Source organism: Furipterus horrens, unplaced genomic scaffold (genome assembly GCF_987537825.1).
Source record: "Furipterus horrens unplaced genomic scaffold, mFurHor1.1.pri manual_scaffold_1, whole genome shotgun sequence".
NCBI classification, from domain to species: Eukaryota; Metazoa; Chordata; class Mammalia; order Chiroptera; family Furipteridae; genus Furipterus; species Furipterus horrens.
The window spans coordinates 172,586,561-172,611,276 of NW_028327171.1; the positions used below are offsets into that span (position 1 = coordinate 172,586,561).

The 24,716-nt window shown below is 40.7% G+C and overlaps 1 protein-coding gene across 3 annotated transcripts in view; it reads right to left on the bottom strand.

The window, feature by feature from the left end:
* Positions 1-14,593: 14,593 nt before the first annotated feature.
* Positions 14,594-24,716, bottom strand: part of TTN (titin) — a 269,733-nt gene continuing 259,610 nt past the window's right edge. For all 3 annotated transcript variants that reach the window (XM_090281173.1, XM_090281165.1, XM_090281190.1), the window contains 6 exons: positions 18,801-24,649; positions 18,520-18,676; positions 17,115-17,806; positions 16,865-17,018; positions 16,042-16,344; positions 14,594-15,908 (listed from right to left, as the gene is read on the bottom strand). In XM_090281173.1, coding sequence (XP_090137299.1) covers positions 15,613-15,908; positions 16,042-16,344; positions 16,865-17,018; positions 17,115-17,806; positions 18,520-18,676; positions 18,801-24,649 — 7,451 coding nt within the window. In that variant the 3' untranslated portion in view covers positions 14,594-15,612. The remainder of the gene's footprint in view (positions 15,909-16,041; positions 16,345-16,864; positions 17,019-17,114; positions 17,807-18,519; positions 18,677-18,800; positions 24,650-24,716) is intronic.

Below are 24,716 nucleotides of genomic sequence, written 5' to 3' on the forward strand. Positions count from 1 at the left end.
GTGTTTTTCGGGGACATTTCTTCCACAGTCTTTCATCTTCCATTATCTGGACCATTGCTCTCCAGGTCTGTGCACAGGTTGGTGGTCACTCCTTTATTTTTAGTCTTTGTTGAATCTGTTTATTGGATCCTATGACTTTCTTTTTCTTTCTTTCTTTCTTCTTCGTTTTTTTTTGTTTTTGTTTTTGTTTTTTGGTCAAAATGTATCTGCCACCAAAAACTTTCTAGGAAAAGGTGTATGAGAAGTAAAAATTTTGAGACTTTACAGTCCTGAAAATGTCTGTACTCTTGATTGATTGGTAGTTTGGAATCTATGTTGAAAGTAATTTTCCCTAAGAATTTTAAAGGCAGTTGTCCATTGTCTTCTAGCATTCATTGTTCCTGGAAAATTCTTACACAGTGTACTGGTCTTCTACCTGGGACCTGTTTTCATACTCTGGAAGCTTTTAGTAGCTGCTTTTTACTGCTGACATTTCATGATGTGTGGGCCTGCATTCATTCATTCATGTTGATGGGTACTTGACTTGGTGGAGTTTGTTCATTTGGACACTTCAGTTCTGAGAATTTTTTTGTGTTATCTTTTTGATAATTTTCTCTCCTTCATTTTCTTTATCTATTGTTCTAGAATTCCTGTTATTTAATGTTTGAACTTCCAGATCAATCCTCTTAATTTTAAAAATCTTTCCTCCTTATTTGCTCCTGAAGTTGTATTTTTTTTTTTTTTTTGGTTTCTGTTTCTGTTTTTGTTTTTGTTATCCTCTGGCTCTTTTGTAATATTTTTTAAAGCCTTATGTTTTAATTTCTAAGTTACCTTTTTTCTCTGTTCTTTTTCATAATACCCTATTATTTCATAGATTCAATGTCTTCTTATTATCCCCGAGGATAATTATGTTTTTTCTCCCTCATGTCTTTCCTGTTTGTTGCATTGTTTCTGTTTCTTTCACATTCCTATTTTCTGCTTACTTGTTGTGGACAATGCCTTTCATTCTGAAGGCTTCCATAGAAAATTGGAGAGGTCCTCCATTGTATTTAGGATCAGGTACTAAAATGCTAATTTCATAGGTCTCTATATGTGGGTGGGGTTTATCAGTTATCGGAAGGGCCATCAAGCAGAGTTGGTCTTTTTGTTGGAGTCCCCTTAAATTTCCAGTAGAAGTCTTTTCTTTGGAGCCATTTAGTTTCTCCAGAAAGGACTCCTGGATTCTGGCAGCCGGGCAGGAGAAGGGGCCTGAGGACTCTACAGTATGTACAGTGACTTTTACTTCATCCCTGTATTTTCAGCCTCTCCATGCACTGGCCAACCATCCCAGTCTTCCTGTATGGCTGGTGGCCTTCAGGTTGTTTCTGCTGGGTGGAGGATGAGGATGGGGAGAGGACCTGGGGCCAAGCCGCTCTCTCTACAGACCTCAGCCCTCATTTCAGCCCTGTACCTCACTACCATTTTTACAATACCTGGCACTTCCCATTACTGAACTTGTTAGAGGTTTGGTAAGGTGTATTTTTGGGTATTTAGGCTTGTAACTTCCTCCATTCTGCTAAGTTAGTTATTACACCTTTTCCTGGTTTTTATTTGTATAATCTGTTGAAATCTTATGGCTATGCAGTCTGTTCTCTTTGTTTTTCTGAATTAATACCATTTATATTCCTTTAATATCTTTTGGTGGGGTTCTGGAAGTAGAGAAAATAAATACATGTGGTCAGTCTGTCAGTTAACTGGAAGCCCAAATTTAAATTCTAATAGTGTGTAGAAAATAAAATTTAATATTCTATAATTCATTCTTTCCACTCTAATGCTTTTTAATTAACATGGTTTTACTGTACTACCTACCTCATAGGATTGTTTTGAGGATTAGAAGAATCAACACACATAAAGCACTTAGAACAGTACCTGGCACGTAGTATGTGTAAAGTAAGTGTTAACTATTATTAATGTTACCATTATTATTACTTTCACTTTTAATTCAGTAACCCACTTAGACTTAAATGAAGATGTTTTCACAATAGGAAGAATTGTTGATACATGGGAAAATCTAGTGTTGATAATATCGACCCTACACTGAACTAGATTTTACATGAAATGTTCAGGTGTTAAATTTTATCTAAGACACATTAAAGCCTTAAAAAATCTAACCGGTAATATTCTAAAAGTTTTTAAAAGTGTATAATAACAATTTCGATGTGCTTTTAGCTTTACTGGTATTATGTTTTGTTTTTATCATTTATATATGAAGTATAGAGAGTAAAACTGTGAGATGATGTTTATTATGCCTCACCTACAGCAGTCACTACACCTGTGACCTTCTAGTGGGTGGCTGACAACTTCTCAGAAAATGTGAATTTGTATAAATCAAAATGCCTGTGTTTTCTCATATATTTTAAGTATCTTCTTTGTGTCTGGATTGAGCATATAACACAGAATTCAGCTTCTTAGAGGGTTAGTGGGAGTGGGCCATCCCACTACTCTTTGTATGGATAGTGAACTGCATACTTTGGGGAAGGGGATTTTTATTTGTAAGGAGATTTGTATTCTCTCTCACTAAAGAAGAGTTCCATGATTCTGATAAATGGCCATAAATATAAATACCACTAGAAATGAGAAAATTTTCTATGAAAAGAATGGCCAGTTGCTCAGTGTGAATAAACTTCTTTGCAAACTATCAGGATAACTTTGGCAGTACAGGTGAAACAGATAAACATGGTTATGGTAAAACAGTGCCTGCTATTAGCTTGATGCTGGCATTTCCCCTCCTTTCTAGATGCCAATTTTACTGTCTTTATTGTGTCCCCTTACTGTGTGCTTGGATATTTCATCTCCAGAGCTTTGATGTCTACATGGAGCCCTTATGCTGCCTCTTCTTTGCATGCAGTAACTCATCTACATATTTTCATAGGACTGAATTTGCCCTTTCTGTCCCATAACGTACTCCCCTTCCCCTCAAAACAGCTTACTTTTGTTGGTCTCTTTGATAATAAAACATTTTGGAACAGTTACTGTGGGCCAGTTGCATCAGCTCATTTTAGCCTCATAACAGAGATATTAAAGTACAAAAATACAAGAGCAAACAAGATGCCCAGAACCAGGATTAACTCATATGATTAAAATGATGAATATTTTGTTACTGTATCCTGAAATACTAAGTGTTTAAATGATCTGTTTATTTTATTTTGTACTTTAATTCTGGACTAGTGTTAATTGCTGATTAAATAACCCAGAATTTAATCACAAAACCCAAAATTTATGGTGGGATGGATTAAGTTTCAATTAATCGTGGATAGGTAACTCAAATGAATTAATATACAGGGATATTAACACATTAAGTAATTTTTGACATTAATGAGGGGTAGTTTCCATGAGCAGTGTATTCAGAATATCAAAGATGAATAAAATCTATGACTCTGTTATGAATATCCTCCTTAGTTTTATTCTATCAGAGTGAGAGGAGGATGCTGTTGATACTCTTTGTGATTTTAAAAGGTTGTCACAAAGACTGTTTTACCCATTTAAATCTCAATGTCAAGTGCATTACCAGGTCTGGTAGCATGGAGATGGGGGCAAAGTGGAGAACTCTGTCCTGAGGGATCCACAGCCACCAGGAGCTGGACCCACACACTCTCTTTTTCCCAACCTCCTGGTGTTAGTAGGCAGAGGCTGTCATTTTAGATGAGACAGCAGTTCAGGAATAAAGAATGAGTTATGTGAAATGAAAAAGAAGTGTTCTAGGACCACTTTCCAGTGTCACTCAGTGCCACCATGTTTCTGCCAACACTCAATTTTAAATTCTGAAAGAGCTGCATTATTTCCCACACTTCCTCTTACTTTTCAAAAGCAATACCCGAATATAGTATCTTTATTAAGTAATCACTGAGACTATGAATGAAGCAAAAAGTTCACCTCGACACCCCCACTTTGATAAGGATAACCACTCTTTTCTGTTGTGTATCCTTTCAGACCTTCTCCCTGTGCACGGACTTATTTTATGTAGGTGTGCATTGCTGTCTTTCAGGTTGGCTCCTTGGTAGCAAGGTGCTTAAGTACACAGGGGCACAGCTATATGTGCAGCTGGTAATAAAAAAGGAGGTGAGTCTTTCTATCTTTACAAGTATTCTTTTGTCAGTGACAATACTTCTGACTTCTGCCATTGTTGACCAGACAGTCATTTCAGCTCTTCTATTTTCATTTAATCCCTCTATGCAAAGAAATGTGAATTGATTGATTTTTCTAGATAGCTAGAATGAGAAAATTGTAGTGTGCCCAGGCTTTTCTTTAATCATGTGTGCAACAGTGTGTGTGTGCAGGTCTGTGTGCATGGTTTCTTGCTTGTGAACAACGCAACTTGGAATTTTTTTGAGATAACAGCTTTATGTTTAGTTTTATGATTGATTTTTACAAGTTTAGCTACAAAGGATGCATTTGCTGTGGAAGTTACCATGACTTGGTCAAAATAGAGTTGTGATTTTTATTTTTGTTTGGCAGCAATCAAAATATGGCCTAGAGCTTAAGGGTTAAGCATCCAGATTTCTGCCAGGGAATGAATATATGTCCGTGTGATTAAAAATTCTTTATGTGACAAATTTATATGATAAATCAGTAAACAATAAATGCCTTCTAAGTCTTACCACCAGAATCAGACTCTGTACTTGAATTACATAGCTAATTCCTATACTGGGCCCTTTGCCTGTGGTATTTTGGTTGCTAGGAGTTTCTAGGTTACCCGTGTTTCAGCATGCCTTAGAATCTGCGGACCCCGAAGGCTGTCTGGATCCCCTTACCATGATGCCTCCTCCTGGGTGAGGCCTTAGAATACAAGTCATATACAACTTCTGTTTATCTTTCTTGTTTTTTGGTTTGTTTTCTTATTTTGCAGTGGTTGGCCAGGGAAAAATATGTGGCAATAAATACTTGTTTAGCATCAGGACCATGAGTGGCATACTGTCTTTATGGTTTTTCCCTCCTTGTACCAACTCTGATCAATTAGTGTGGCTTCCAAGGATTCTGAGTTGGAGGCTAGATCAGCAGAAAGTGACCTACCCACTTGATTATTGGTGTCTGCCATGGGCTTGGTGAGAGGGTGTGGGGAATGGCGGCAAGGGTATTCTGAAATGCAGAATATAAGGCAGTGATCATGATCTGATGGCATAACTTTGCTAGATTATATTTTTAAGCATTCACAATAAACAAAGTATTACAACTCTAATTGATTCCCAGTTTTCAGTTTCCACCATCACACTAGGGTGAACTTAATCAATTGTATATATTTTTAAATGCAAACAAAAATAGCCCATTGTCTCTATTCAGGCCAAGCGTGTATGTGTGTATAAGTAACACACTCCATTCACTTACTAGCAGTGCCTTTGTGAACTGGAAGACCTTTGCAACATTGTTGACATGGTGCTCAGGGAGAAAAATCACTGCCATACTTTTAAAACACTTTAGAAAGTATGAGTTTAGCAACTGAAATTGAGTAGCGTACCAGTGCTTGACGTGTCACTGTTTCTGTTTGGATCACCCTTAGTTATCACTTGAGAGAAGAGTTTTAGTTCATTTCACTTTTGCATAAGTAGCAAATCTTAGAAAGACTAATTGCCTTTCTTTCTCCTTCCTGTGTTTTAAAAATACAGTTCATGATACTTTTGGGGGGTGGGGTTGTGAAAATTTACAGATTGTAACTCTTTCTTGCTTTTGTGAATCAGGCCGCCCTGGCCACTCAGGGTCCTGGAATATGGCTTGAGTCATGAAGACTCGCAAAATGTACGGATGACTCTTGGCCTCCTGACATTCTCTTGGGACATGTGGCTTCATCTATTATCGTGATTACATATGTTACTTTCTGATTTAACTCCTGCAGGTGTTTTTCTTTCTTTGGGGGGAGTGTGAAAAAGGAGTAAGGGAGTGATTATTGTTTTAGATCCTGTTTCTAATAGTTCAAGTCCATTGAACTTGATCTAGAGAAAAATAAAAGACTCTGGTTTTTTTGTCCTCTGGTTTTTGAATTATGTATGTTATTTCAGTATTTCCTTTTATCAGCTCTGAAGAAATCATGGTTATGATAATCATGGTTGAATGCTAAAAGTAAGTTTCTAAGAGCTTTTCAATATTATCCATAATTAGCCAAAGAGAAAGTCGTATGAACTTGCCCCATGCTTTTTACCTTTACTTTTTTTCTTATCACTTTATTTTATCTTTTCTCCTTTTTTGATTAATTATAGAGAGCCCCAACCCCCAAATAGCCTCTTTAATATCTCTATTTGGTGGACTTATTTTTGGAAAAAAAAAAGTGTCACTTGGGAATGGTGATGAATTCAAGGGGGCATTTAATTTATGGTTGCTTATATGTTTATTTACCTTTCTAAAAAATTTTTGTTTATATTCATTGACCACTTAACTATGTGCTATGTTGCTAGTATTCACCTTTGCTTTTTAATTCTTGAGTGCACCTAACACTTATTGCTTTATTTTTTAATAATTTAGATAAATTGAATATCTTAACTATAATTTGCTTTCCTAAATTTTCACTATTTAGTTGAATAGTATTTATTATTCACATTTGCACATCAACTATTATTTTAACTTCAACATGAATGAGCAAGCATTAGAAAATATGATTGTTTCAAAATAGCTTTATCTCTATGTAAATATTGAAAACATAAGCATATGATTTTTTTTTTTTTTTTTGCCTTCCAAATGTTTTTACTTTTGGCTAGTCATAACTAGTATAATAGTTCTTGCAACAAGAGTTTGTGGCTGTCATTTAAATGACCAATTTGTAACTTTAGAAGTTAAATAAATTGGAAATACTGAAATTGATGGCAAAGCTAATCTCTAAATAAACTTAGTAACCTAATAGAAAATATGGCTTTAAATTGATATAACTAAGCACTTTAATTTTGAAACATTTTTAGACTAGGATTTTTATTTCCAGGGGAAAAATAAATTTCATTCAAAAATATATGTATAGTTATTTTGTAAGTATTTTTTTTCTCTTTTAAATGCCAAAGGGTGTACTTTATATTTTTGTTATGAAAATTCTGCTTGTTTAAAGTATTGTAGCAATTTTATAAATCAATAAAACTGAGCCATGTCAACAATGGGGGAAAATGTTTAATAAATTTGCCATGTCAATGAGAAATATTTAAGTAAAGCATGTTTTGAAAGTTTAAGGAATGATAACCCTGAGCTTTAAAAATAAAAAGAATGTGACAACTGGTTTGCTGCACACTTAAATGCAAAATCTGATTGGCTATATTAAAGTTAGTGCTATGACATGAGAAAAATAGGAGAAGTAATATTGAATCTTTAAGTGAAAACATTAAGTGGGTCATTTTATTTGGCTAGATCAGGGTCAGTGGTTGAACATTAGAAACCCCCTGGATCATTCAAACTTACTGATGCCTAGGTTGACTCAGAGCAATTCTAGCAGAATCTCTGGGGTTGGAACCCAGTCATCAGTAGTTCTTAAAGCTCCCAGTAACTCTAATGGGGAGCCAAGATTGAGAACCAAAGAACTAGGTGAAAACCCTTGTATTTAAGAAGAGGTATGTATATATAGCATTAAAGTTTGGGGTCACCATGTCATAGCCTGAAAAGGCCAAATATTTTTCCAGGTCCTTAGTAGCATGGTGTGAGGCTTAGCAGCATTAACTTCGCTTGGGAGCTTGTTAGAAGTGCAGAATCTCAGGCCCTCAACCTAGATCTTCTGAACGAGATTCTGCATTTCAGTAAGACCTCCAGGTGACTCCTGCACTTCCAAGTTTGAGGGGTGCTGCTGGAGGTGATATTAGGGCAAATGTCCACATTCATATGCCCTGCCTTTTGCTTCCTTCTCTGGTTTTCTGTCTTAAGTCATGCCATTTTCCTACAGGGTTGGAAAATGAAACTAGTCCTATGTGCTCACATCAGCAGGTTAACAGCTAGAAGTGATTTTCTGACCTGGGACAGAAGTGAGGGAAACACCCACCAACATCATCATCACCATCACCACCAAACTCTGCTCTCCCTAAAATGGCAAAGAAAGGAGCTAAAAAAAAAAAAAGGTCGCTGGGCTGACAGTTGTGCTCTTTCAATCCCTTTTCACAGCTACCTTGTGTATTAAGGAAAAATAAAACTTATGGTCGTTGTAAGAACACTTTTTCACATGTACCCTTACTTGGACATTCTTCTTTGAAAGAGAGAGAGAGATTTCCCTTTAAGTCAGACATGTACTCATCCTAATCTCAAACAGAAACACATGAAACCGAATGCTTCCCATTCTCTGGAATGTCTACCCAGTGCTCCGCTCTCAGAAACTTCCCTCATCGTGGCAGTGGTTCCTACCCTAAACATCCGGGAGTCCTAGGCTGGCTTCCCTCTGTCTCAGCACCACCCAGAATCATGCTGATTTGTTTTGTCAGGATACCTCCTTCCTGGAACATTGGAAAGGTTCTTGTCTGTAATTTCTTTAGAGCCCGTAACATTTCCAGGAAGCTTTTGGCTCTCCCACTGCTGTTCGATCACATGACACGTGGGGTTGGATAAGCACCCTATTTCCTAGCCAGTCAAGTGTTCTGTATTTCTGGCCTTTTCTGAGAAAAGGGACTGACTTAGCAGGAACTGAGGGGCCTTTTTACAGGGCAGGACCTGGAGGAATGTTGCTGTTGACTCCACCCTGGAGCTCTGACAATCCTGAAAGTGGAACAGAGCCCTCTCCTTGCACAGGTGCGCTCTTGCCCGCTCACTCTGTAGCACGATTGCTACTTACTGTGGAGCCTTGGGGCCTGTAATTTGAAGACCCTGGATCTCAATGTTCTCCACTTTCAGCTTTCCTTTCTGTGGATCTCTCCATCAGGGGCCTCATTCTCTTCCCCTTAGTGGTCCTTCCGTCTGTTAGGACAGGGCATCTTGGTCTCCCATCTGATTTCAGGCTGATGGACCAGATGGTGTCCCTTCTCTCCAACTTTTTTGGGGTCTAGGCAGAAAAGTGAGAGAAGGTGAGACAGCCAATCTCCCCTATTTATATGGGCCGGGTTCTTCGCAGGTTGAGGAACAAGGAGTACCTGTGTGCCTCACCTGACTGCAATCTGAAAACATTACAGTAGTCCCAGATGGAGCTGGCCCTCAACGGTAGGCTGACTTCATCCATGCGTTGCAATTAGAGAATAATTCTGTCCCCGTGTTCCTCTCTAAGACAGAAACTGGTGTCAGACCGGTGCCGTCCACATCTCTAGGGACTGCCTCTATCACTCAGGGAGTTTAGCAAGAAGCCTTTGTCCTTGAGTCTCTGCTGGTTTGGAACGGCCTTTAGGTAAGTATGCGCCTGCACAAAGCTCATTATCAACAGCAGCCCCTGCTGGACGCTGAAGGAAAGGAATTCTGAGCCTCGGCCCTAGAAGGGTTTCCAACACGGAGCTTCTCACGGCCTCTTTTTATGGAATGCTGGGCATAGGTATTGCTCAAATGGCTTAGGCATCTATCTGTCTGCTCCTTCTCTGAAGCACATAGGGCAGTATTTTTTAAACTTTTGGAATCATTTGCATCTTTCAAAATGAAATGAAAACCACAAATTATGACCTTAGAAAATAGACATAGACATCATCTCAGGGAGCCTGTGGACCTCTAAAGATCTCGGGATAAGCACGAATTTCTGGTTTGGAATCCTGACATTTAGGACACGCTATCCTTTCCCAGTAATTCCTGACAAATTGGAAAGCATTAGTATATCTGCACACTCCTCTTACCTGCTTTCTGTCTTTTCTTAAAATGGAGCAGGAGTGAATGGGGAGTTATTTCCAAGGGCCGCAATCCTGGCACCACATTCTCAGGAGAGCTTGCTGGCTGGGCCAGACTCTTCTACTTCTCCACCACCAATTCCACAGAGAAGGCAGTGTCACTGAAAAGGTTGTGGGCAGTAGGGGCCCTCCCACCCTCTTCCTGTGCCCGTGTTACAGAACAGCAATTTGGGTCCACTGCCCACCGCCACCCTCTAAGCAAAATTCCAGAGGCAAAGGTTTGGGGATAAAGGAAAGGAGTCTTTATTCAACAGCAGTCACTTAAGCCTATCAAGTCACAGCTTTAATTAGTTAAGCCTATCAATTAAGGCTAAACTAACACCTGGGTTCTATCTTTTCCCTCCTTAGTTTCTATAGGGTTGGTTTACAAACTGAAACAACATATTACACAAAAGCGACACAATTCTGGAAGAATGGCAGGCTTCTGCCTCAGAGCCTGTTCCCTCAAGAACACCCGAAGAATAAACGTGTTACCCTCTGCCAGGCCAGCCTGATCCTAGACTATACCCAGAGTTCCTTCCCATACAAAATACTGTCCGTTGGGAAACGCAGGCAGCTGCAGCAAGATCATCCAAGGATCCTTGAGGAAGAAGACCCTGAGAGCCCAAGCCAGAGCCAGAACTTGAGAGAGATCCAGCTCAGGAGCCAGAAAAGCTCCTCTTTTTATTTCCATTGGCTCTGGAGGCATTTAGTTTCTCAGCCTAGACTGTCTTCCATTGCCTCGGCAAACTCCTCCTATGGCCTTCTACTTCTCCCCAGTGACCTTAATCAAATCTCTCTGTATCACCTGGACAGTCTATCAGCCTGCCTTTATTACATGTATCCTGAGGTCCCCAGACAAGCTTAAGGTAGACCTTTCCACAGATAGTAATAAAACCCCTGAGCTAAAATTACAGGGCCACCATGGGCTAGAAATTTGGTGGTAGGTCGTCTTCCTTCCTATGAGTGGAGTGCCCCAGGAGGACATAAGCTCTTTTATGTAGAATGACAAATCAACATCATAGTTTTCTCAGAATAGCTAAAGACTTCGTAAAACTAAAGTTTGGTCAAGTCACTGGTTTGCTTTAATCTCGTTCATGGTTCCCCTTACCTCCTAGGGAAAAGCCCAAACTCAGTAATGTGATATATGCAACATTGTCCTGCCTCTCACTCCCAGCCCTGCAGAAGTTCTTGTACCAGCCTTACTAACCTTTTCTTTTTTCTCTATTTTTTTTTTTTTCTGTATCGTGCTCTCCCTTGTGCCCAGACCTCTGCAGGTGCAAGGGTCCTCTACCTGAAAGCCCTGCCCTACTCCTCCTTACCCCACACTTCAGGTCACAGCATTTACATGCAGCTTCCTCTAACCTGACTGTTCTCCACTTCTCTGACTGGATCAGAGGCCCCAGCCATGTGCTCTCCAACACCTTAGGTTTTTTTTTTTAAATGATAGCACTTTCATTTTTTAGGTGATATCCAGTTCCGCCTTCTACCAAGATCTAGTCCACTTAACACTTTCCATGGTTCCACCCTCTGTCCCAGCCTGCGTCATGTGCAGCACCAATGAAAACAGTTCCATCACCAAATTAGATCGGGGAGCACTGTATTACCTCTTGGAGAATGACCACATACTAGTTCATGAAAGGCTCTGAGTAGTCTTGCATAAAAAAGTATCATTACCTTACCTTAGTCCTCACTGATGGTTGCCAGAGAGGAGGGGGGTTGGGGAACTGGGTGAAAAAGATGAAGGAATGAAGATGCACAACTTGATAGTTACAAATTAGTCATAGGCATGTAAACTACAGCCTAGGAAATATAGTCACTAATACTATAATAACTATGTATAGTGCCAGGTGGGTACTGAAAATATTGAGGGAACACTTTAAAGTATATGATTGTCTAACCACTATGCTGTACAACTGACACTAATACAAAATAATATTGAGTATAAACTGTAATTGAAAAATAAAAAAAGGAGTACAAGTCCTAAGTTTATTTGGTTGTGGAACCAAACATCCCCAGGAAGAGTTTGGGAAATATTGACCCAGACATACCAAAAACCATAAAACTAAGCTTTCACTTTTTATTACCTTAGAATTAAAATTGATGGGCCAATCTATTTTCAAAAGTCCTTCTATTTGTCTAGCAGACACTATTTTCTCCTGTTACAAGGCAACTGGACTTTCTCTGCTTGAATTTCTCAAAATTACATTTGGGGCAGAATAAACAGATACAAATTACTTTCTCTTTCTGGAACACAATCATAAAACAATATTCCTGAACCAGTCACAATGGAGACTGCCAATTTAACCTGTTATTTTATTGTTTCTGATTTATCTACCTCCCTACCTCTACATGGTTCATCTTCATAATCAGCTACTACTGAATAGATATGATAAATTCATCTTTTAAGGAAATCCATCAAAATAGTTCTTATAAAGTGTTACCCCATACCCATCATGTCTGGTGTTACGGGTTGAACTGTGTCCTCCCCCCGAAAAATATGTTGAAGTCCTCAGTATCTCAGAATGTGACTTTATTTGGAGATAGAGTCTTTACATGGATAATAAAGTTAAAATAAGGTAAAGTTAGGGTGGATCCTAATATGCTGGAGTCCATTTAAATGGAGGAAATTGGGACCAACACATGAACACAAGGAGAATGCTATGGGCACAAGAAGGTGACCATCTGAAAGCCAAACAGTAGCGTGGACCGGGTCCTTCCCTAACAGCCCTCAAAAGGAACAAATCCTGCTGAGACTTTCATTTTGGACTTCTAGCCTTTCTGTGTATAAGTCACCCCCCCCCCCACACACACACATAGTTTGTGGTACTTTGTTCGAGCAGCCCTAGCAAGCTAATACATCAAGTGATCATGATGGTACTTACCCAGTGATGTGCCAGGTAGTAACTTGTTGAATCCTCACAACAACCCTGTGAGGCCGATGCTGCTGTTATTCCCATTTTATGGATGAGAACCTGTCCCAGGTCACATAAGTTAGCAGATCCTAGATTTGAAATTGGTACTCTGGTTTTTCAGTGAGGATGTATAATTCCTATATTATGCTGCCTATCATGGAGCCAGGATGTGCGGTTTATAAAAGAGTAAGGATTCAGCAAAGAGAGGAGCAGGACAGTGAAGATTTCTCATGGGTTTTGTCCCTTGGTGGAACGAGGAGGCCCGGCTTGCTGCGCTTTGTCGCCCCCTACCGACACGCGGAGAGAATAGGTGGTCTCAATTGGAAATGCAGTGATGTGGAGAAACTACGGAGGATTGCTGGATGTGGGGCGGGGTGGAGCAGGAATCCCCTCCCCGCTCCGCGCGGAGCTTTAGTGTCGGAGGAGCTCGGGGAAGGAGGCTGGCTTTAGATCCAGGTAGGGGTTCTTGTCATTCCTGCTGCACTGCGTCTGACGGACTGACTTCCAGAACCCTCGGTAAGCAGTCTTTTCACTTGCGACCACTTGGCCAAAGGGAGCTGCTCTCCCAGGCTTTGCCGGTGGCGACGACCTCCGTCGCCAGGTAGATCGTTGCCCCTCCTCTCTCTCCCAGGGGGACTTGGGATCTCAGGACCGGGAAATTGCAACTGCGGAAGTGCTAAATCCGTTCAGCTTTAAGGTTCTCATCGGCACAGACCGTATCTCAATCAGGGACAAGGCTTGTTTAAGTATTAGCATGTCAGTGCTGGGACTCATTCTCAGAAATCACCCCGTAACTCCTGCCTCTCTCATTTTAAGGTAAGACTAAGCATTTCAAGTTGTTAGATGGTGTAGTGTGGGTGCTGTTGGTACCTCAGATTCCCCCAGGTTGTGTGTACCTGACTCAGTTTCTGGAGTACTGTCTGCTTAGCTGCCCCAGTTTGCAGAGACTGCTCTAGCCGAAGCCCACCCCCCACCCCCCCAAACTGGGAGGTTATTCTCCCCAAACCCAGCACTCCCTGTGGGACTAGGCTGAAGCTCCTGCTGAGACCGACCGAATTCCTGCTTCCCTTTTTTTCCTGATAGCAATGCCTCCAATATTCTGCTTTTAGGGAATCTAACGTAAGACAATACTTGCTGGATAAGTCGCTGAAAACCCAAGATCTTACTTTGGAGAATAAAAATCGACAGTACATTTGCTTCAGTCTTGGCCACTTGTACTTACGTATAGGAGTACATGTAATTGTACTTGTATTTACATTTGTAACTTGTACCTACATTTAGGAGATAATTTGGACAAAGAATCAACTTTATAGGTTTACAATTGCAGTGATCTAATTGAAGTGGATAAATAGAGATATTTCTGGCGCTAGATATTTTATTGTCAAGTATAGATCTGTTGTTTTAAAAAGCAAGGTACTTGTAGCATTTAAAACAAGTTCTTGAATTTTGAGGACCTTTATTTGTTTTGTTTGGAGCTGTAACAGTCAATGTCAGGTGCACAATTAATCATACTCCTTGAAGTTGTCATTTTCTCTTCACTACACTCCTTGAGGGACAAGGTCTATATCATTTTGCTCATTTTTGCGTTGTTCTGTGTGGTATTTAGCACAAGATATTGTAGCTGTTGAGTGTCTTTGATAGATTTAGTTGAATCAGCTCCCATAAAAATAATTTTCATGATAAGATTAGAAGATTTAATCTACTATTTTGAGGGAGTTTTGTTAACTTTTGAGGATAAATTTATCCATGAGAATTATAACTACATTAAAAAAAATTGTTGGCTACATTTAGCACAATAATTTAAATACTTGCTTTGATGAACTTATGAATATGGGCTATTTCGAACTTGAGTTGCTTTATCTTATGATCATTTCTGTGATTTGCGATGGTGTGTACCACCCCAACCCCAGAATTTCACAGAAAACAAGCAGCCACATATTTTGAGGTGCAGATAGCTTGCTTTATTTTGTTGTTACTAGCTCAAGGAGGTTTGACAATTATAACTAACAATTGAATTTATACTTGCAGGAAAAGAACTACATCAGATTGATATTATGGGCAGTTAGTAATATTGTTGTTGTTTTTAGTTTAACGACAGCTTTGTTTTTGTTGTTGTTATTTTTTGCTGCGGCTCGACTCATTGCTTAGTTGCCCCAGTTTCTCAGGGTAATTTAAATTTAGAGCTACCACACAAAGGCATTGGCTGCACCCCGGGACCTCCAAGAGTTGGCACTGCTCCGACATAGGAACACCTGAATAGCTTGGTTAAATGAGGGGATGGCCAGGCGATGTTACTTTTCCAAGCTACCCAGGCACTCTCTATGGTCAGATACAGTGTGAAATGAGCGAACAAAGTGTTGGCCGTTACACTTTGCTCTGGTAACATTTAAGTCATGATAATTTTAAGTGTGACATGATCAGAGAAAATGTAAGACATTCAAGTGTTGCTTACAGGAGGGTAAATGCAAACATCACCGATGCCTTACATTTCTGATTCAGCAGGTATTGGTGCACTTGTCAGGTAATGTGCACAGCATGATCTTTTAGGTGGCTAGGACATCTTCAATGGGGAATTTCTCAACCCATTGAGGCAAGCTTAGACATCAACGTTATGTTGAGGCACAAAGATTAAGTGTTGAGCAGGGTATTCGTCCCATAAGAAACTTTCTCCTACCAACAGTTAGTTTCCAAAGTTACAGTGTAAAATGTCATAAAATAAAGGTACAAAACTTTATAACCGTTAATCCGGCTATATACAGTATGTACATGTCACTAGAAAATGTATAATATTCTTAGGTCAACAATTAGAAAAGATTGAAATGCATATTTTGAACTTTGACTCATTTAAGTTGATACAAAACTACTTTTTTTCTTAATATTTACAGATCAGAAAGATTAGTCCATGTGAATCGTTTGTGAAAGGTTAAGAATGAGTGAGTATGAGAGCACAGGCCCTCTTAAATGGATCGAATATTTATATTCACAGTAGCAGAATCAGATCCAAATTCATTCCCTAAGCTCAGGGTATAGAGTCCACCATCCTGTTTCTGTACGTTCATGATGATCAGAGTCGTCAGGTCCTCTGTGTTTTCAATATGGAATCTCCCCTCTTCTTGATTTTGGATTTTTCTTCCACCACACGACCATGTTATTTCCGGGGTAGGCTCACCAGTAAAAGCACAGGCTACTGTTAAAACTTTGCCCTCATCAATGCTGATGTCAGGGGGAAGAGCTTCAATTTTAGGTGGAATTCCTTTAGGCAAAAACAACAGAAAGTTTTAGGATCATGGAAAAAACAACGATTTGCTTTCTACTGAATTATATGAATTAAAGACCAGCCCATGCTATTGGGCTTGTTGACCACTACCAGTCATTTTATTGCTCACCTCTGCCGCCTGCTTTAAGCATTCTACTAGTTGAGCTTTCCAGTTGTGTCATACTAGATTGTCCCATAAAACTGCTGGAACTCATTGCTACAAAGGACTCTTGCATGGAGGACATGCTTTGGGCAGACATGCTCGCAAATTTCATTTCAGTCATGCTGCTAGCACTGCTGCTGCTGAAACTGCTGAAGGACGCCTCCTGCTTAGAGGCAGACATTTGGACTGACTGAGACGAGAAGCTTCCTTGCAAGCTTGTGTCACCACCGGTCTTCAATACTACCTCTCTGGGAGGTTCTTCCACTAGAGCTGTGGAGCATAGCAGATACAGTGAACATCAATGACATCTGGTTAATTTGTGACATCTGACATGGACTTACAGAAATGGTAAACTTCAACACACATAGAAACGTAACCCCATTTGCTGTGGAAGCATAAGCAAATACATCCATACATACATTTGTCAAGAGCTAGCTCAGTGTCTCCAACAAATGAATCCTTATGTTTCTATCATCACATTACATGCAGGTACTAGAATCACTAGGAGAAAAATGGTTAGGCATAGAGAAAAGAATTTATACATTGTGCATTCGGAAAATAAACATAACAGGGCAGTTGGTAACTTTGCTTTGAAAGTTAATTTATCCATACTTCTGTCGAGCTGTAAAGAAATGGATCATAAGAATGAGTTCACACAGGAGGCCTGTGCCTCTTACACATGGAATTGAATGAAGCTCCTGAGTTTGCTGTGCTCAGAAAACAAAGGAAAAAAGATACTGTCCACACGTAAAGGCCTTAAACAATAAAGAAACTGGTGAAGGTTACTTACGAAGGACTGTTAAGGAAGCAGTAGCTGAACATTGGCCATGGAAATTTTTGGCCTTTATTGTGTACTTTCCACTGTCGCTTACCGATGCGTTGTGGATTTCAAGAGAATATACATTTCTGGAGCGACTTACGCTGATATTTGAAGAAATAGAAATCTAAAAAGGAGTAAAAAATGTGTTTCTTTGAGGTCTTTGGGAGTAGATGTAGTGTTTAAAATTTTCTTCAATAATAAATTAATAATTAAAACTTACCGGCAGGTTGTTTTTAAACCATTCAATGTCAGGGGAGGGCTCACCGGTGATTTCACAAGAAAAGAGAACGCTTTGCCCTTCGTTGACATTTTGAGATCGGGGCTGTGAGATGAAGGCAGGGGCATTTGAGAGGTCTTGGCTCAAGGTCAAGTCATACTGACACTTGACAATTCCTTGACGGGTTTTGCCGATGCAGGTGAGGATTCCTTCATCTTTGTGACTCGCCTGTTTGATGGTTAAGGTCTGATCACTGCCCGAGACACCATATCTGTACTCCTCGGAGTTAGTGAGCTCTACTCCATTTAGTACCCATTTCACATCAGTGGCACCAGCGATGCTGGCTTTTAAAGTCACTTTCTGACCATCAGTTAGGCTCATCTGAGTAGAAAAGGCTCTAATTTCAGCTTGAGTTCTGATTTCTTCCGATGCCTGTGATGTTTTAGTGACTTCCTCATGGACGACGGATTTTTCCAGGGAGGCTGCTTCTGATTTCTTGACTTTTTCAGAAATCATAACCTTTGAAGCTTCCTCCATGAGGGCTAACTTTTCTTGAGATTTCACCTCTGACTTCTTGGTTTCTTCAGAAATTAAGGCTTTTTGGGATATTTCCTCTTGGACAACGGCCTTCTTTTGGGATGTAATTTCGGAAGTCTTTTGTGTAGATACTTTCTGTGTCTCAGTGTCTTTTACAGCTAAAAAAGAAACCTCTGTAAGACAAACTTAATTGGAAAGAGGCCCCACCCTATACTCTTGTAGATTCTGCAAGTGAACGATATACAAAGGAAAAAAACGTTGACGTCGACGTCTGCATGCAGTGTACGTAACACCAAATTCTTTCGCAGCCCCAATCTTGGAAAACTACGATGCTTGACTTTTGAAATCAGTGTAATAATTCTTTAATGTAAACTAAATTGAAGATCATTCCAATGACTACGGGAAAAAGAAAAGTCTTGAGAAGAATAGTCAAAGAATTTAGGAGAGGTATGTGTTTTGATTAATAAAAAAATGAATTATATTTTAGTCAATTGAGATGACAGCAAACTAATTTTATTTGGGAAAGCTGATATAGCTCTTTCATTAACTTAGCAAAGTGAAGGTTTAGGGAAGAAGTACCATTTTGTATATTCACCTGACTTTATTCTTAAACATTCCTGGGAGCAGGGGCTGGGTCTATAGAATTTTATATAACGCCACATTCAATAAGGTACTTAATAAATGATTTTTATGTGAATATAAAAGTATATGCTAACTTCAAATATGTGTAGTTCTACATTTGTGTACAAATGGCATTCTGGAATTTGGAAAACAGTATTAATACTTTCTTGTGTGTGCCTATGTGTGTGTTTGGGAGAAATGTTTAGAAATGTTTTCTGAAAACTGTTGGTAGGAACAAAAGTCAACTTACCTTTTATGGTCAATTTGCAACTAGAGGACACAGATCCAGCTGAATTTGTTATTGTACAAGTATAAAGCCCGCTGTCAGAAGTATCAGTCTTATCGATTTCAAAGATGAATTCTCCTTTGTCTTCAGAGAGTTTATATTTACCTCCACGTGTAATAGCCTGTAGAATGCAAGTTATTTGAGTTTTAAAAAGTGATTTAATTTTCACCTTTACTTGGGAGATGAGGATGAAGGAAAAGGTTAGTTTTTAGACAAAAATTAAAGGGCATTTAAGAACTGGTTACCTTTCCATCCTTTGTCCAGATGACAGTTGGCCAGGGTTCTCCAGAAGCTTTTACTGCAAACTTAGCGATGCTGTCTGAAGAAACAGTTGTATCCTGCAGCCCAGTAACAATTACTGGCTTTGAGGATATTGGCTCAGGAGCTTTTGTTTCAGTTTTCTTGGTTTCTGTTGACTCAGCTGTTTTTGGAGCTGATTTCTTGGCTTCTGTTGACTTGGCAGTTTTCTCAGCCAATTTCTTGGTTTCTGTCAACTCAGCAGTTTTCTCAGCTGATTTCTTGGTTTCTGTCAACTCAGCAGTTTTCTCAGCCGATTTCTTGGTTTCTGTCAACTCAGCAGTTTTCTCAGCTGATTTCTTGGTTTCTGTTGACTCAGCAGTTTTCTGAGCCAATTTTTTGGTTTCTGTTGATTCAACAGTCTTCTGAGCTGATTTCTTAGTTTCTGATATGCTTGACACCTGCTCATGAATGCTCTTAAAGGCTTGTCCCGTAAACTGTAAGTTCGTTTTGGAAGTTCCACCTTCACCAGAAATCTCACAAATGTATTCTCCACAATCAGATTCAGTGAGGTTAAGAATTTTGAGCTCATAGGTACCATCTGCTGAATAATGAAACTGGAAATGCCCATTTTCCTTCAGTTTCTTGCCATCTTTATACCAGGTGACCTCTTTGGCACATAATACACTGCTTTCGACTGCACAGGTCAGCTTTGCAATATCTTTAACAGCTTCTGCTTTCAGGGACTGAGTTATTTTGGGTGGACCAGAGACTGGTAGCTGCCCAACTTTCTCTGTTAGTGTGGGTTTTGTCTCTGTGGGTGATATTGCTTTTGGGTGAGAAGTCACCAGTTCTGGGGATTTCACTCGTTTAGGAGACTTAACTCCTTCCGGTGATTTCACCTGAGGCTCTGGGGATTTGACCTTCGGTGGTGATGTCACAGCCTTTTCAGTAACCCTGGACTTTTGAATAGTCAGACTGAACTGTGCCTCTTCCCTTCCCTCACTGTTTTCTACCACCAAGCTGTAGTTGCCCTCATCCGAAGCCTGGACTGAAGATATCTCAAAGGTTGATTTGTACGTTGTGGTTGTCACTTGGTGGCGGGTAGAAGTACTGATCACTTGTCCTCCACGCAGCCAGGTCACAGTTGGTATTGGCTCACCATCTGTGTCGCAGGAAAACCTTGCAGACTCTCCTTCAGAGACAGTTATGGACCTTGGCTTGGTTAAAATTCTTGCTGCCAAAGTGGACTTGATCTTTCTGTGTGTGGATTTTTCTTCCAGTGACTTTTCTTCTACTGTAGCCCTTCTCATTTCTGCAGACGCATGGTGTTCATATGATGAGAGACTTTCCCTTGTCTCTGTCATCTGTGATTTCATTTCCCTGACCGAAGAAGAAGCTTCCATCTCAGATGTTTTCTTGAACGATGAAACTGCATATGCCTCTGTTCTTGTCAGCTCAGGGAAAATGGATCGGGGGACGTCCTCGTCTCTGCGCCGGGAAGCGTAGGTGGTATAATCCCCTCCTGTTACGTCCAAGGTCGCATAGTCGGAAGCTTCACCTTTGTAGTTGGTGCACACAGCACGGTATGTTCCACTGTCATCAATATGACAGTCCAGAATTTCCAGGGTCAGGACCCCACTCATGTTGGTGTAACGAATCTTACTGCTCTCTTGGAGTTCTACACCATTGTGGTACCATTTAACCTCGGCAGTTGGCTTAGACTGAACGTTCAAGATAAATCGAGTATTCTGGCCACATGGTACCCTGTGGGAGCGCATCCTCAGCGTGATCCGTGGGGCATGGTCCAGTGTAAATGGCTGCTGACTCAAAACTTCATACTTCCTTTCTGATGTCTTCTGAGTCTTTAAGGCAGCTTTCATGGACTCATACCTGGAAAAGATATCAAATCTTGCTGATCTCTCAAATCTTGAGAGTGATCTCTCGCTAGTCACGGGGCTGGGGGAACGTGGGCGAGTTCTCTCCGGAGTGGGAGACCTTCTTTCTGTGTCATCTTCGTATTCCTCAGCTGGTGGTGGACGTGATCGGATCAGCTCAGACACTGGCCTCATTAATTCAATGTAAGTTGGAGACAGGGAGCGCCGGCGTCTCAGTAGTCTAGACACAGATGAGGATGACTCTCTATGAGCACGTTTTGTGAGTTCATATTCTTCCTCAATTTCTGTTATTTCTGTCACTTCTCTCTGTCGTCTTGACTTCTTTCTAGACTTTTGTTCCTTTGACATGTGGTCAAGCTCGCTTTTGTATTCTGAGAGACGCTGGGAGGTTGTGACTGGCCGAAGCAATTCTTCGTCCTCTCTCTCGGCCATGATCCTTTGCCGCTGTTTGGGCTGTCTGTATGAGGCCTGGGCATGCCGTTCCCGCAGCTCCGCGTAACTTGTACTGGTCTCAGCCTTCGTTGGGACGTGATATGTTGAATATCTGAAGTCTTTTCTTGTTTCCTCCACTTTGACGTGAGCTTGTGGTGAAGAGTAACGCAGACTAGAAAGCTCAAAACGTGGAGGGCTTCGGCTGGGGGGAGAAGCTGAAAAACCTAACTCAAGCTCTTCTTCCAGACGCAGCCTCTCTTCCTCTGTTCTTTTCATTGCTAAATAGTCGTCAATGGGAAGGAGTAATTCTTCATCCGAGATATCACCAAGAGAACGTCTTCTAGGTCGGTAGTAGAAAGCATAATCAGGAGAAGGTGTACGTTGGCGGGCTGGCCTCACCATTTCAAGATCATCTTGGGTCAGTTTGGGAATACGCCATCTAGGTCTGTATTGATCTGTAAAGCGTGGAAGAGGCGTCACATAGAACTGTTCCCATCTTGAAAGGCGGATACGCTTGGGTCTCTTCTGTATAACACGGTCAATTTTCCCAGGCATTTCAAATTGATCACGTATCTTTTTGTACCATTTCATGTCAGACATAGGCACAAACTGCTTGATGTGTTGGTCTTCTTCTATGGCGGTCTGTTTGTGCCTGCGTGGCTCTGGTACTTCATACGGCATACGGAGTTTTCTCTCCTCCTTCTTTTCTTCTGTCTCAAGTCGGAATTCCCCCTTTACAGTCTTGGTGCTGACAGCTGGTTTGTAAAGGATGGCAGCTTCTCTCAGAGCCTCCTGGGCTACCTGTGTCAGTGGCACAGTTTCCGTTCCAGAAAGAATTTCAGCCATTCTTAGTGTCTTGTCAATTTGTTTTCGTACGTGTCGTTCACGTTCTTCTTTACTCTTGAATTCTTGTTTGACGTACCTCAAGCGTTCCACTTGTAGGTGAGCCTGGCAACTGGTGGATCCAGCTGTGTTTGTAGCTGTGACCCTGTAATAACCAGTGTCTTCAGGCAAAGTATCTCGGATGTGCAAAGCATAATAATCCAAGCCTTCATGGATAATTTCAATGTTAGGCCCAAGGGACAGTGGCTGACCATCTTTCTCCCACTTTAGTGTGGGCGGGGGGATGCCAGAAACTCTGATCTCAAAGCAGACACTTTGGCCTTCTTGGCATTCTGCATTTGCCAGGAGCCGTTTGAACATGGGTCTTAAGGTTGTGTCTGTTGGAGGTGGGTGTGGGGTTACAGTGAGCTTGGCTTTACAGCTGTCCTCACCGTATTTGTTCCTTGCCACAACAGTGTATTCAGCATCATCATCTGTTGTTACACTGTTGATTGTTAATTGGTAAAGACCCTTGTCAGACTCAAATGTGTACTTCTTATCATCATCACCTGGTTTGATTTTCTGACCTGATTTATACCATGTTACACGAGGCTCTGGGTGGACAGTTATAGTCACTCCAAACCGGACATTTTCACCCACATAAGCTGTCTTGTTATAGAGAGGCAGGGTAAATTCTGGTGGCCTTTCCAGCAGTCTCATGGTATCTGTTCTGCGCTTAATTTTCTTCATGGTTCTACGGCAGTAATAGTCATAAACTTCTCTCATGCCTTTAACAAACAGCTCTGCGTAAGAACTGTCTTCACCATAGTCATTGACTACTTTGCACCTGTAGGTACCGTCATCGAATTTGGTAATGTCTTTGATGTATATGGTAGCCACTCCATCTTCGTAGGTGATTTCATATTTCTCACTATTCTCCAGCTGTCTGACACCAAAGTACCAGGTCACTTGCGTAGACTGATCATAATTTTCAATTTTGCAGACATATTTGACATATCCTCCTTCTTCGCCAATTGCATGCATTATCTGTCCAGAAATTGGGCCTATTTCAATGGATGCTACTTTAACTTTAGCTACACTTACTCCCCTCTGCGATCGAATTGCACCACCACAGGAGATCCGGGCTGCTGACACAACCATGTTTAGGTCTTTCTTGATCAAAGTGTGGTAGTAACGCCGGTGTTTTAATGTTCTTATAACTTTTGTCCTGACTCTTTCTGTCTTCTGCTTCAGCCATGGGTGCTGGAGTGCTTCAGATGCTGTCATACGAGATTTTCTCTCTTTCACTAACAGCCGGTCAACAAAATCCATGGCCTCAAGGCTGATGTCTTTGAATGCCTCCTCATCAAAAGTATACTCAGCATTTATGATGTTCTCAATCATCTGTTGGTTAGTTTCAGCTAGGAATGGATTGATACCACTCAACAGCACATACACCAGTGTTCCAAGTGACCACATGTCTGTGGCTGTGCTGACAAGATCGTGCTGGTGGACTTCAGGTGCATAGTATTCAGGGGCAGTGAACAGAAGCCTAAAGTTGTCCCCTGGGATCAGCTGACGGGCTTGACCGAATTCTATGATTTTAATGGTGGAGCTCCTTCTTGTTTGGTAAATGATATTGTCTGGTCTGATGTCAAAGTGTCCAATACTATGACTATGTAAGAACTCAAGAGCTTCGCAGACCTGGCGAACATAACTTATAATTTCTCTTTCATTAAGTTCAAAAGCACTTGTGTTAATGCGTTCAAATATGTCAAGTCCAGATATGAACTCAAAGATCATAACTAATTCTTCCATGCTTTCAAATGATTCATGGAGGTATAAGATGTTTCTGTGCCTAGCGATATTTAGAATGGAAATTTCCTTCTTTACCAAAACCTGATCAGTCCCTTTGACTTTAACAAATTTAGCCATATATGTCTTTTTCGAGGATGTTTCAACACAACGGTGGACGATTCCAAACTGACCACGCCCAAGATCTTCAGCAATCATGTATTTTTCATAGAGTTCCTTGGTTGAAGAATGAGATGCTTTAGTCATGGAAACTTCCATGGTTTCATCTACCTCTTCATCATAGTTCATAGCTCTGGCCTTATCTTCTTTGGTTATGGTTGGTTCTGTAGGCTCAGAAGGCTTGCTCAGGCCAAATTTATTTTCAGCGATTACACGGAACTGGTAACTTGTTTTTCCAAATAAGTTGATAACGGTGTAACGTGTTTCTCGGGCCTGCCCTACACGAAGCCATCTTTCTGCAGTAGTTGCACATTTTTCAACAATGTAGTTGGTGATTTTGCTGCCACCGTCAGAAGCTGGCTCAGTCCAGGTTAAGTTGACAGAATCTCGTGATACGTCACTAACTTTGACTCCTCTGGGTGGGTCAGGAACATCAGCCACATCCAGTTCAACTGTCTTCTGATCAATTCCAAACCTGTTTTTAGCACAGACCACATAGAAACCAGCATCCTTTCGCTCCACTCCGTTGACAAAAACAAGTGAGGTGAAAGATCTTGTGACAATAACTTGGTAGTGGCCATTATTGTCAATGAGATCTTGTCCTTTTTGCCAGGTGATCACAGGATCTGGTTTGCCACTGAAAGGGATCTTGATGCTGACCACCTCACCTCGGAGAGCATGAACAGCTCCCATGCCTTCAAGAGTTTTAGGCAAGTGTATCTTAGCAGGAACTATATCAAAATAAAAGGAAAAAGAATATAATTTAGCAATACAGAACATTATGTCAGTGTAACAGCC